General features: G+C 40.0%; 2 protein-coding genes across 2 annotated transcripts; one reads left to right on the top strand and one right to left on the bottom strand.

Moving 5' to 3' along the window:
• Positions 1-1060: 1060 nt before the first annotated feature.
• LOC116260906 (probable cinnamyl alcohol dehydrogenase) lies at positions 1061-3962 on the top strand. Its single transcript, XM_031639442.2, has 5 exons — positions 1061-1317; positions 1403-1516; positions 1639-1866; positions 2426-2865; positions 3516-3962. Exons 1-5 carry the CDS (start codon positions 1223-1225, stop codon positions 3710-3712), a joined length of 1074 nt encoding a protein of 357 aa, XP_031495302.1. The 5' UTR covers positions 1061-1222; the 3' UTR covers positions 3713-3962.
• A 1426-nt stretch (positions 3963-5388) lies between these two features.
• On the bottom strand, positions 5389-13899 carry LOC116260895 (WD40 repeat-containing protein HOS15). The gene is made up of 14 exons (XM_031639420.2): positions 13518-13899; positions 12547-12692; positions 11889-12384; positions 10624-10718; positions 10456-10502; positions 9896-10040; positions 9596-9659; positions 8719-8877; positions 8506-8627; positions 7870-7944; positions 7079-7132; positions 6882-6955; positions 6084-6158; positions 5389-5978 (listed from the first exon to the last, which is right to left on the bottom strand). Exons 1-14 carry the CDS (start codon positions 13576-13578, stop codon positions 5759-5761), a joined length of 1833 nt encoding a protein of 610 aa, XP_031495280.1. The 5' UTR covers positions 13579-13899; the 3' UTR covers positions 5389-5758.
• Between the last annotated feature and the right edge of the window lie 490 nt (positions 13900-14389).

The following is a 14389-nucleotide window of genomic DNA, read 5'->3' on the forward strand; positions in this document are numbered from 1 at the left end:
TTATTATTATTATATATATATAGTGGATTTCTCCATTCACATCAAGACAAAGGAACCTTCTCACAACATGTTGCGTTGCGGGATGTAATTCATTCAACACCTGTGGTTCAACGATGGAGGCAAGGGGGGCATGGCCCCAGTAATACAAAATAAAATTTTACTTTTAAATTTAAAAAAAATAGTTTAATCTATATAAAAATTTATATTCAGCAAGAGAAATGAAAAAAAAAAATTAACCTGCTCGGGCTATGATTAGACAGATCTCAATATGGATGGAGGATTTCAGCTACTATATATATATATATATATATATCGTATTTTCCCATATCACATCACATTTTTCTTTGTTTCTTTTCCTAAAAAGTCATATAAATGCAAGGTTGTGGTCCTATTGTGGTGACAATATAAACAAATTGATCTCTTTCTTCATTTTGTCCTCCCTTGAAAACTAAGAAAAGTTAATATTTAATGAAGAGAATTATTGGCATTGATGAACTGAAAATCTAATTTCCATATATGTGCGTGTGTGCAATGTTCGTGATTAGTTACTTAATCAAATTGCGCGAACAGCAGCACTATACTACGATGTAAATTCATTTATATCTTTCATAACGTATTTTGCTCTGAAGTGTTGATGGATGAACATGGTCGTGTCCTAGTCTATATTTATTAGTTCATGGTATTTAGTGTGCCAACCATCTTAATTATACTAATTGTATCGTACGAATTGCATCCATTAGATGAGAGACGTTGAGACTTGAGATGCCAATAAAGAGCCGTTTAAAGAATATTTATTGTAGCGACCACGTCTATGTCTACCCAATGACCGGCGGCGGGTTAACATTGTCTACACTTCGTGTATGATCGAGAAAAAAAAAAAAAAAACTCTTCAGTAAAACTTTACCTTTGCCAATTGAGGTGGAAAGCAGAAGGGAAAAGGACGAACGCTGGAGGCCGGGACCCCCGGGTTTGGGTGCAGCGATGAGCTCGTCGGACCTACCGTCTCCACCTACCGCACTGACGGAGAAAAGGCTCCATTACCGCCTCTATAAAATGCACCACCCAATGGAGGCGAACGAACCCACCACTGCTGTGATACAAATACTGGAAGAGGCCGAGAGAAACGGAGTTCAGAGGCTACTTACTCTAACTCTCTCCCTCTTCTCTCCTAGGCTGAACCAAAAGAAGCAGAAGAAGGAAGAGCGCCATCGTCATTATCACCATGGGCAGCCTTGAATCTTCAGGAGAGAGGACCATCACAGGGTGGGCAGCCCAGGATGCCTCAGGGGTGCTTGCTCCCTTTACCTTCAATATCAGGTTCTCTCTCTCCCTCTCTCTCTTTCTTTATGTCTCTCTCTCTCTCTGAACTTGTTCTTTGCAATTTTTTGGTAATACCCAACAGAAAGACAGGCCCAGAAGACGTGATTGTGAAGGTGATCTACTGCGGAATATGCCACACCGATCTCCACCAAGTCAGGAACGATTTCAATGCCTCCAAATACCCCATGGTCCCGGGGTACGTACCTCCCATTCTGCGAATCGTTTTCGACACTGAAAAAACTGAAATTCGAATTGGTGCTGCCGCCGTTGTTGTTCATTCATATCGTGATGACTGGTTCATGGTGTTTGCATCCGTAGGCATGAAGTGGTGGGAGAGGTCATTGAGGTGGGCTCGGCGGTGACCAAGTTTGGTGTTGGAGACAAGGTCGGGGTTGGCTGCATAATTGGTTCTTGCAGCTCTTGCTCCTCCTGCCAATCCAACATAGAACAGTACTGCAGCAAGAAGATCTGGACCTACAATGACGTCTACCATGACGGAAAGCCCACCCAAGGAGGGTTTGCCACCACCATGGTAGTGAACCAAAAGTAAGTCATCCCTCCTATCTAGCCCCTACTGCGGTTTCTTTCTTTCTTTTTTCTTTTAGTATGATCAGAGACCAGAAGAACAGCGCCTTGTGGTTGCCTTCCCGTTTGGGTTGCAAGGAGCTCGGTTCGAATTTGGGAAATTACTGGCTGGCCAAGTTAGTCTTGAGCGATGGGGGTGTGCTTTGGCCTTGCGGGAGAATTTTATTTTATTTTATTTTTCTTTCAAAGGCAATTGGAGGTTAGGCAGACCCATAATGGCAGTGTATACCAATTGAACTATTGTGCTTCAGGTTCAAACCTCCTACCATGTGGGCATACCTATGGTTGGCTTGACTCAGTTGGTTGCAACTGGATTTCATGTCTATTTATTATCATGGGGATATACTATGAACCGCAATTAAAGACTTCTGACAAGTTTCTGAAGAACTTGCAATATACAGTGCCTAGACCAAGAAAATTTTTATGTATCTTTCTTCTCTGTTCTTCTGCTTGCTATGACTGCAAAAATATCCTGTAAAGGACATTGACATTCTCTTCGTTTTCTTTTATTATGTGGTAGGTTTGTGCTTCACGTTCCAAACAATCTTCCCCCAGAACAAGTGGCACCTCTTCTATGCGCTGGCATCACTGTCTACAGTCCATTAAAGCACTTTGGCCTGTCCCAAAGTGGGCTCAGGTGCGGCATTCTGGGCTTGGGCGGCGTGGGGCACATGGGGGTGAAGATAGCCAAGGCATTTGGGCATCATGTGACTGTCATCAGCTCGTCGGAGAAGAAGAAGAAAGAGGCGATGGAGCACCTGGGCGCTGACGCCTACCTAGTGAGCTCAGACCAGGCCAAGATGCAGGAGGCAGCAGATAGCCTGGACTACATCATTGACACCATCCCCGTAGTGCACCCACTTGAGCCCTACCTCTCTCTTTTGAAAGTCAACGGTAGGATCATCATGGTTGGAGTTGTTCCTGGTCCCCTGCAATTCGTGACCCCCATGATCATGCTGGGTAAGTTCTTACTGCCTACCTTCTCGAGCTTCTCTATGGAAAATTTACTGAACAGCGTTCACATATCTTTTGAATCTTCTTCTTGGGTGAGTTTTCATCGCATCTTTTATTTTTGGATTCTTTAAGAACATCTGTCACTGAGGTGATATAACTAGACTTGGACTTGATCAGAATTGTCCTTATCATTTTGGAGCATAGGGCCATGCCCTCCTTCAAAGTCACATCATTTTTTATACCGGGAGTAATACGGATCGCTTTGGTTCGCATCCGTGGGGCCTTGCTTTTGAAAATGAAGAAGCAACCAAAGGACTAAACTTTTCTTTTCTTCCAAGTTGTTGGTAGGCTACCAAATGGTCCTGACTGGCGACAATTGTAGGGTAGGGAGAGAGAGAGAAAAAGAGATGCCCACTAGTTCTTATCTGATGGTGGACATTTTTGGGTCTACCAATCTATGATTTGGTCGCGTTTAATCACCTCTGGAATTTCATTTGTTGAGGATATAAATAATCTCCAGGAAAACCTTTTTTTCACGACAGTAAGATGCTCGAATGCGTAAAAATATTATATTTTATATAGCGTTTTCAAGATATCAGCAGTTTTGGCTACACCATGCTCAACTGACAAGAAGATTTTGGAAAACAAAATTTCAGGGAGGAGATCGATTTCAGGGAGCTTCATAGGGAGCATGGAAGAGACAGAGGAGCTGCTGAAGTTCTGCGCGGACAGAGGGGTGAGCTCCACCATCGAGATCGTTAAGATGGACTACGTGAACAAGGCGATGGAGAGGTTGGAGAAGAACGACGTTCGATACAGGTTCGTGATAGATGTTGCTGCTAGCAACCTCTAAGTGAATCTCACTTTGGCATCTCCTCTGGCTTTTGTTTCTTCATATGCACCGAGTACATGAGAAGAAAGTGGTTTGTACAAGGTGCCAAAGCCCACCTTGTACGAATTTCAATTGTGAAATAAATGTGTGCTTTTTACGCTTAGTTTCATGGGGAAAAAAAATTATATTCCTTTTTTTTTTGGGGTGTAAACTGTTCGATTTCGTGTTAGATCCAGACTTTACAGAATTCAACTTATTTTGGATTTGACTATCTTTGTTTCTGTTGAGCGGTGCACAACTTGCTGAGCTCAATGGATTATGACTCACTTGAGGTCGTTTATTGAAACCAGTCTGGCCGATTTCAGACATGATCTTGAAAAGCTTATTCCTGCAAACACGCCCAGGCTGAACAGGGGTCAAGTCTGATCTAATTTAATAAGCTCAAACTGGGGTCCGTTGGCCCAATTTCTTTGTTAAGCCAACTGAAGACTCCTGTGTTATCTCTGATTATGTAAATATGGCGCTGAGTTGCGCGCATGAAATTCTGATTCAGCTAGTGTGAAGGAAACTCTTCATCCCGAGGCCACGTTTTTCGAGTTTGGCCTCAAAAAGAGATCTCCTGTTTTCCTCGGCTGCTAAATAAACACCTACTCCCAACAGTAGCCCTTCAAAATTTGTTTGGAATGAAATAATCAAAATGGCACCCAATCAGTCACTTTTTAACTTGAAACTCCAACGGGAAGACTGCTCGCTTCGCATCTTAACATGGGGTCACCTGTTGCATAATTGTAAAGGGAAGTGCTATGGGGTCACCTGTGCATTGCACCCTTCCCTTTATTAAGGAATATTATTAGCATGCCAGAAAAAGGAGGGCAGGCGAAAAAGCAGTGGGAGATATCAGCGCATTTGGCTGTATATATTTCTCATCACTTTCACGTGCATTTTCATGCACCAGAAGTAGTACTCCAGCGATGCAATGCGGCCACCATTGGCTCCACAAGACAATGTCTCCAAAACCAACACTTTCGGCATTCAATAGACTTGAACAATTTGATTATGCTAGGTGTGAACAGTAGAGAGGTTAGACTACTGGACACACTCGAGTGCTGCAGGACCCGCTCGATGGACAGTGCTTTTATGAAGGTGCTGCGTTCGAGTGCTACATCTTGTCTCGTCTGAGCACGCAGACTGTGTTGTGCATTAGGTGAAAAAGGAAGAAGTCAGCTGGCGACGACTGGGACCATCCGCAGACCCACACTCCAGACCATTCACGAGCCTCATGTCTTACTGTTGCTAACATCTTCAAGGCAAACACATTGGACTCGTTCACCAACAGCTAGAACAGCCCAAAATAACTCGTGATCCAGGCCAACCGGAAAAGATGCTTTTGTCCTCAACCACACCTAATATACCAAATGTTATGTTAGCTAGCATGCTCCATTAAAGTGACTAAAGAATGTAATCTTAAGCCGAGAAACCTTACGGGTTGATTTAATGTTATATACCTTTTTATGTAGACAGGAATGCGTCAGTTGGGAAAACCTTTGACGTCTTACTGTTGAGACGTCATAAATTCTCTTGGTTTTTTGCGTTCTCAAGCTTTCCAACGTGGTAGCCACATTTATAACTACATTGGGAGAACATATATATATATATATATATATATATAGGGAGAGAGAGAGAGAGAGAGATCAGCATCACACAAAGCAGACGTTTCAGATTTATAACCAAATATCTACGTCCCCTGAGAAGAAAGACGATACAGAGCCGTTCTACTAATACAAACAGCATCAACTCCGGAGAAAATTGTTGAGACAATTACAACTCACAAGCAGCTAACCTCAGCATAAAAGATTTTGGTAACAGGTCATATGGTGGGGGAAATCGCACCATTGCTTTGCTCAGAGCATCAGGCCCCAACCCAGCCATGAGATGGCATTGGGAAACATTAGCAAGTCGGGCTTGTCTGCAGTTGCCAAAAGCATATAGACATCCATCGAACCCCCAAACTTGAACAGTCAGTTATCTAAATCCTATCCTGATCAGCAGTATCTAACAACTTGGAGTTCACATTTTGAAATCCAAGACACAGACTGTATTGTTGGAAAAGCATGCAGCAACCTTATCACCTTCCTTGTTCCAGCACACCTCAAAGATGCCTCCATTCCCTTGGTACGTCTTCACAACCCTGCCATCTTTTACTGACCATATATGTAAACATTTATCCAATGATCCACTGGCTAGATACTCCCCATTTGGACTAAATGCAACCGAGTATACAGGATCTCTGTCATTTGCAAGTGAATACCAAGTTAACTATCACAACAATCACAGAGCTGCACATATCATCACACTCGAAAAACCAAAAGGAAGAAGGCTTTGAGAGGAGTACTTATGGGCATTCAAGCTGTACAATAGGCTACCTCTCTCCACATCCCACAGCTTGATGGTCGAGTCAAAGGAAGCACTGAAGCAACAGAAACATCAAGCATTTATTAGCATAATTTTGCCTTTAACAGCCTTCTCAAATGACATAAGGTGGCACCAATATACAGCTTGTCAAGGTCCGGTAGATCGTTAAAACAAATTAGAACCATCTCAACGGGAAAGCTCTTAAAACAAATTAAAACCAAAAAGTACTGAACATTCCAACCATATATGAGATGCACTAAATAGTGACAGCAACCAGCCCTATACTTCTAAAACACCACGTGCATACAAGAATCAGCTCACATTTTTTTTTCAGTGTTGCATCAGGTTGTTTTATGGTTGAGAGCGTATAGATGACATTACTCTTTCTATCCCAGAAAATAAACGAGAAGAGCAAGAATAATTATTCTTTGGCAAGCTTCACTGAATGACAGCATTGTAAAACAAATGAAACAGCTTAATAAACAAGAAAATTCTGGATAAACGAAAGCAATTCTTTGGCACAAAAAACATATCAGCACAAAAACAGATTATTCTAATACTACTTCGGCATGATAACAGAGATCATTCTGATACCTACTTCAGCCCTATAAACACATCATGCATCTTGCCCTAGAAACACATGCATGACAGAGAGGGTGCAGTGCAGGCACCTGATGTCAGAAAAAAGAATCCAGCACGTGGAAGATCCAACACTCAAAGAAAATAAAGAAAACTGAATCAAACATCAAGGGCTTGCAAAATGGAAAAGGCTTTCAACCTTGCTAAGAGTAACTGTTGATTTGGATTGTTGGTACCAGGCCCAGTAGGGCTCCATCTTATTGTATATATCTCCTGCACGTGACATAAGATGGTCATGTGCCATATTTTTTTTTCTAAGAAAATAAAAGCCTGCAGTATCAGTCCTGCAATCAACAAACTCAGAAATAAGAAAAGTAGCACTAAAGTTGAAAAAACCTGTGTGTGCTCCTTCAAATCATGTAAACATTTGTCCTGTTTCATACTCCAAATCTGTACATGATGACAAAGTTAGCAAATTCAAACTTCACAAAGAATTATTGAAGAAAAACCAAACACAGAATCAAGCAAAAGCAAGACAAAGCCACACCTATTCACATGGATGTGGGTGCAGAAACAATTTGGACAACAATTTTCGAGAAATGTGGGTACAGGAACACAACAGAGTATACCAGTGGCAGAGCCAGAAATTTTAGCTAAGGGGCACTACTTTAAAAATTTTCATTCATCAAGAGGTACAATATATATAAAAATAAGCAAATAATTATAAGGTATCCATATAAAAATAAAAATAAAAATTTGGGGCTCATGTGGGCAACTGCTGGCACCAGTCTATATGTGTGTGTGTGTGTGTGTGTGTGTGTGTGTTTGACAAAAATTCAAGCAGAATAAATTCATAGTCAATAATTTGCAATGGTCCAAAAAACAAGCAAATTAGTTTTATAAGTTCATATAAAATCCATTGTAATTAAAGATAGAAAACATGAAAGTCTAAAAAGATAAGGTCTCAGGTCTCGATCTGACCAAGACCCTGAGGTACCTAGCATGCTATAAGTACCTGTGTTCTAAATTGCCATAACGAAGTATCCATGTGACTTAGAAGGCAACATGTCCCATTATCAGAATGTGCAAGTATTCGAGGACTATGATGTAAATTTGAGAGAAATACTAAAAAAAAAACTTAGAAAGCAGATAGCACCAATTAGAAGATTCAGCTAAAAATTCATCACCTTTGCTGTCACATCATCAGAGCATGAAGCCAATAGCGACCCAGTTGGATCCCATTTGATGGCATTGACTTCGCCCTGAAAGTAATACCAATTTCAAGATAGATTGAAAATAAAATGTGCGACTTTGAAATTGTAGCTACAACACGTGTGAACAGGATTTTGTAATTCAACACGTGTAACTCCAATAAAACATGAAGAGAAACTCAAAAGGATTTGTAGTTCATTTGACAGCTTTCTTGGTTCTGGGGGTTCCAACTTTGTACTCATTCACTTGTTCCTATACTGGAATATATGAGGGAAACTTTTTCTTTTAAGTGGTATTTGATGGCCTGAAAACAAAAGTTAATCATACACAACTGTGGGGGTCGAAAAATGGAAAACCGGTAACAAATACATCTTAGAAGGGCAAAATATTTCAGTTATGGTGGAAGTTCTCTTAAGAAGTACACCAAGAACAAGAGTCTCCAGCAAAACGCCCTTAAGTGCAGCTTCCCCAGTTCTATTTTTGTTCTTAGGGATTTCAAGACATTGCATCCATGTTGATTCTAAAACATAGCTGACAACAAGTGTTTTGATGCCATAGAAGAATAACACTCATAAAGTCAAAAGTTTTAGAGAAAAAGCTAATGAACAAACCTGGTGACCTGCGAAAGCTTTAACTGGACGAGTATCGCCGATCTTGCATACATATATCATGTTATCAGTTGAACAGGTGGCAAAGGAGACATTGTTACGCCAATCAACATCAAGTGTTGGTGCTACAGAAACACATGGCAAAACAGTATTCATTATAATGGAGCTTAAATAGCCTTATTTCATGTCAATGAAAAAAAGACAAAAAAAATTCACCTGAATGGAATTCAAACTGTTGCTTCCATTCTCCAGTTTTTACATCCCACACAATGGCAGTTTTATCAACACTCCCACTGAGAAGCAGATCCCCTTTCTTATTCCATTTCAGAGAAAAGATGGGTCCTTTATGTTTGTTTAAGGTACTCCTCAATTCTCCTGATCAATGTAAGTATTTTCATATAAGGTAAACAGTGGGAATATAAATGATATATCCCTGAAATAACTTACTGAATGCAATAAAAGAATCAGATCATATTATTTTTGTGAATACAAGATACCAGACAAATAAAAAGACCATAAAACATGCTACAGTCTCATGTCCTAAAATATAAACAAAACTAGACACTGATAGTGAGAAGTTTAGTCAACCAGACTAACTGTATTACTGTTATTTTGATCCCAAAAACAAGTTAGAAAGAAGTAAAAGCTGGCTGACTTTACTCAAACTAGCTTAAGAAAAAGAAAAAGAACCATAGTGGGCCAAAATTGAAATCATGCAGATATATTCAGATAAACAGTCCGAACTCAGAAACACCTAAACATGCACAACCATCAAAGCTAAGCCCTTAATTATAGAGATTAAAGATAAATGCATAAACAGCACGAATCTAGCTATTCATGCAAATCGAAAATAGGTACGGTGTATAGACAGACCAGAAAGACAAACATGAATTATAAATTAAATTCACTGTTATGGAAGAACCAAGCTGCCTATAGTTCATTAGGATACAAAAAGATAATGGAACATACTCAAATTTTATCTTGTCAAGATTATGCAAGATCAATCTAACTAAATGTTTGACTTCAAGGCTTCAAGCTTTAGGAATTTGTTAAGATCTAGCAGAGAGCACAATAGTCAGGAAAGATATTATACCTTCTCTGCTCCAAATTCTAGCTTGGCCATCATAGGAACCAGTTGCAAGTAATGTTCCCTCACCCTGCATAAATTTTTTGACATATAAGTGTATCATACAAAATGCTTAAGGTCAGAATACATGAAAAGAACGAACAAAATGCCTGACAAATTCAATGACCAGGCGAACTCCACAGTTCACTACTTAATCTGCAAACTATGTTTTGTGGAGTTAAGATTCCACTGATGCAAGGATACAAACAGAAATACCACCATCAAAAAGTACAGACACTTTGGATGTATTGCTCATGCAACACTCACATTCCAATCAAGTGTAGTAACATCCTTGCTCTTTTCATTGGTTCTACCCTTGAAATGCTTCAAAACCAGTGCCTTTGGAGGGCCACCATGCATACCACAAGGGCCATCAGCAATCATCCAAATTCGAGCTGTTGAATCTCCAGACCTGAATTTGCAATTAAATAGTAGATCAGCCTACCAGACAAGCAGAAGCATTTACAGCCAGTATTCTATGTGCTTCACTTGCACTGTGCTGGAACTCAAACAAATGGATCTGCATCAGTGTCCTAACTATGATTTTAAATTCTTCATTGTTCAGACTTAACAAAATGTAGATAAAGTATTTCTGTGATCCAAAACCAACTCCACGCAGAGGTGATACATTAAATGGGTTCTTATTAAGGACATGAAACCAGAAAAAGAGAAGCTCCGGAACAGCAAATATATGAAATAATAAAAGAATTGAAACTCTATGAAGCGTTTTAACGCAACGACAACAAGAAAACATGACTATTGCATAAAACAGCCAATAAGGAAACAGCAAAAAGAAACACCAAGGCTTTTATGTAAAAGTTGCTCACCCAGAAGCTAGGAGCGAACCAGTTGGACTCCAAGCACAAGCAAAAACCTAAGAACAAACAAAGTTTTCAGGCTAAATAAAGTGAAATAATTGCCCCAAGTCCATTACTAAAAGAAAATCAATTAGTTGAAACAAGTCCAAGGCTCCAAAGATACTCCAGTGTTCGAACCTCTGAAGTATGTCCCTCCAAAATTAGTACATTAGAGCTAGGAATCTCATTGCCCAAAGCAGGTGAACTTGAACATATATCCATTGGTTCCGGCCCTACCAAAAAAAAATGCAGAGAATAATTTGAATATAAATAGAAGAAGGACATGCAAGCTGCTTGCCAAATAAAAAATCAACAGAAAAACAAATTTGTCAGCAGATAACTAGCCACTTCATTTAACTTCAGGTCCACTTCATTTAACTTCAGGTCACATAACCATGACCCAGACAAGAAGAGATCTTTGATTGGGCACCTATGCATATCAGTTACAAGCTCCATGACTTCCCAATAAGACCAAGTGACACTGGACTGCCGAAAGTTCGACCTGTAATTTTTTAAATTTTGGGTTGCACAACATAATAAGGCGAGGCTTCTAACAGCCTGTTTGTCATTGCTACCATGCCCATTTTTCTCATTGGTCAGTTTAAGCTAGCTGATGTGTTCCACAAGTGATGAATTTCAAACTCCAAACCAGACTATCCCTGCTCATAGATATCAATGGGCATCTACTCCAAAACACCTGATCGATACAAGTTATATAACGCAAAAATCTTTGTATATTTTTTTTTATTTTATGTTTTCTTGTTTTGAGAGAGAAAGTAACACATGATAACAAAATGCACACATGAAGCTGTTACAATAAACTAACGGCCATGAAATTATGTAACATAAAGAAAAGGTAGTTTTCTGTGAACCGGTTGGATCCTAGAGGAACATGAGATGAAAAAAGTAGTCTATATCCACAAACCATAGCAAATGATATTTATAAGTTTTCTTGCCACCACAAAATTTGCATTGTTACATGAAGCTAATCTGTATTGTTCAGTTAAATGAACTCTACGAGAGATTATATCCTAAAAAACTTTTGTTTTCCAGGTCAATAGGTTCCAATTACTGCCCATAGACCAACAAGGGTGGCATACAAACCCACTAAATTTTTTCCGTCTTTCCAAAAGAAAAACTTCTACATACACTTTGAAAACTGGCATTGCATGCTTAAGAAACACATACAAGATTTCCCTTCGTTACCAAAACTCAGAAAAGGAAGAGAAAAATCAGCCCAATACACACCATGAGAAAAGAGAATCCTAAATGACCACTCAGGAACTTCCAATTGATTAAAAAAACAAGATAGTAAGAACTTAATTGAACTACCGAATGAAAATCACTTTCATCAACCTGCAAAAAAGAATGAGACAAGCTACCATAATTAGCACATCACTCACCTCCAGAGCCATCATTATCTTCTTGATTCAGTTTAGGTTTATCATCAGGTTCTCTATTCAATTGACGACCATTATACTCATCTTGCTGCTTTTCCTTTTCTTTCTCCTTTTCCTTTTCCTTTTCCTTTTCCTTCTCCTTCTCCTTCTCCTTCTCCCGCTCCTTCTCCCTTTCCTTTTCCTTGTCCTTTTCTCTCTCCTTTTCTTTTTCTCTTTCTCTTTCCCGTTCTCGTTCTCTTTCCTTCTCTAACCTCTCTCTTTCCCTCTCCTTTTCTTTTTCCCTTTCTTGCCTCTCTCTCTCCCTTTCCCTTTCCCTCCCACGTTCACGCTCTCGTTCATGCTCCCGTTCACGTTCTTTCTCTCTTTCTTTCTCTTTGTCTTTTTCTTTTTGAAGATTTTCTTTCTTCTCTTTTATGATTTTACGCAATTCACAGACATCCTTTGTAATAAGATCCAACGGTTGTAAAAAAGAGAAATCATCATCAACATCTGCATCATTCTGGCCAACTTGAAACAAGAATAGATCAGCACAAGCGAAAGTTACTAAGATTAGCAGTGTTAGTGTAGCATCAGGTTTGACAAATAAAAATTGAAAGCACCACCATGCGACAAGTATAAACAGAAAAATCAGAACCAGGAATGTTATATTAATGAAACTCACATTAGTGAGGTTCGCTTCCAACTCTAAATACTGTAGCCCTTTCTGCACAAATGTCACAAGAGCACCTGGAGGAACTAAATTGCCATCAATAGAACTTTTATTTATCCCTGCTTCATATCCTAGAACAAATGCCGAATGTGTAAATCCTGCACGAAAGCAAGATAAATAAGCTGTCGACAAGAAGTAAAAGATCCTAGCACTTTCCACTGACTAAGACATGCAAGCACCACGTCACACTCTTTAAGTACTTTCTACATACGGATATCGATCGGCAAGCATAGGCAAGAATTGAAAGAGGTGGCAAACAGATAATAAATGGTAAACAGATTCCGGTTTGACTTAGAGACTCCATTCGTCGAAAATATAGTGTCCCTCACACTTGACATGCTACTATACTTCAGCTCCCATTGAATTACTAACAAACCAGAAGATAAATATTCAGAACATTCACTAATAGGAGCAAGGAAAACAGCATAACAGTGCCAAAGCAAAGAACCTTAGAGCTACATCAACATGATGGTCTTGCCCTCAGCTCCCATAGACAAATTATAACAAACTAACCCTCAAACACACGCGCGCACACAACTGAGTGATTTGGGCATGAATTTATTCCCCAACTAGGTCAGGGATGAGAAAATAGACCAATTTCAGTTCAGTTGAACGCCGAAAAATGCAATCTTAATACCAATACATTCCACCCCGAAATATTCCGGAGAATAAGAAACATTTTGCGACAGGCCAATCAATCCCATAAAATTAGTGACCGCTCAGATTACGTTCCCAATGTTGTGATGTTAATTAGAATATCCCGGAAAAGTAAAAACCCACAAAAGTACGAAACTAAAAACCATGCAACTCCCGAAGAAATCGAAGAAACAATAGGGTTCGCGTTGCCCTAAACCCCAAATACCTCACAAGAACTTCGGACAAAAAAAAAAAAGAAACGGAAGGTGTTGAACTCATGAGCGTACCAGATTCGTGAAGGTAACGGAAGACCATGTAATTCAATTCGATGGAAGTGATCGTCGCCATCGACGGCGCCACCTCGAGACCACCTTGAGCTCTCGCAGAGGAGGCCACGGCTCATGGCCAAGGAGCAACGAGAGGTCGGACGTCGGACAGTCTTAGGGTCTCACAGAGCATGGAAGGAAGAAGAAGAGGAAGAGGAAGAGGAAGAGAGGACTCGTCGGCTGAGATTCGCTCGGCCACCGCCGGACGTCACGGCGACTCTCCCTCTCTCTTTAATGAGCTGGAGCAGTCGTCGGGCGGGAACGCCAGGGTCAGTTTTACTTTGGCCGAAGGGGATGAGCTTCCCAGCGGTTCTCTCTCCCTCTCTCTCTCTCTCTCTTCTGGGTTCGTTATAAGGGCGTCTGACCCGAAACCCTTCAGTTCCGGCCACATTTTTAAAAAAGGAGAAAAGAAAAACAATGCAATTCCTAGCCTTTGTATAAGCATATACCTTTAAAACTTGTCATGACTCTCAAATTTCGATCACAGGAATGGACAGTCCTCAGCCTAGCTCGACAAGAAGTCAGGCTCAGATCGAACCGCGCTGGAATCCATGCTCATAGTTTAATTCTGGCTCGTCCTTCGTATATAAGAAAAGAAATAGTTATCAGACCTTCATATGCCAAACTTGATGGAAATAATTTAAGAAAATAGATAGCGATCATACCCTCGTATGCCAAACTTAATGAGAATCATTTAAGTCATGGATTCAATAATATTAGATTGTAGAGATTCATATCATGGCGTCGTTTATAAACAGTAGACATTTCCTAGCATAAAATAACATTTTTCCCATGTGTGAACAAATGCAAGCAGAAGCTTGGTTATGAGTTCT

This window comes from Nymphaea colorata, chromosome 9 (assembly GCF_008831285.2).
Source record: "Nymphaea colorata isolate Beijing-Zhang1983 chromosome 9, ASM883128v2, whole genome shotgun sequence".
Classification (NCBI taxonomy): domain Eukaryota; kingdom Viridiplantae; phylum Streptophyta; class Magnoliopsida; order Nymphaeales; family Nymphaeaceae; genus Nymphaea; species Nymphaea colorata.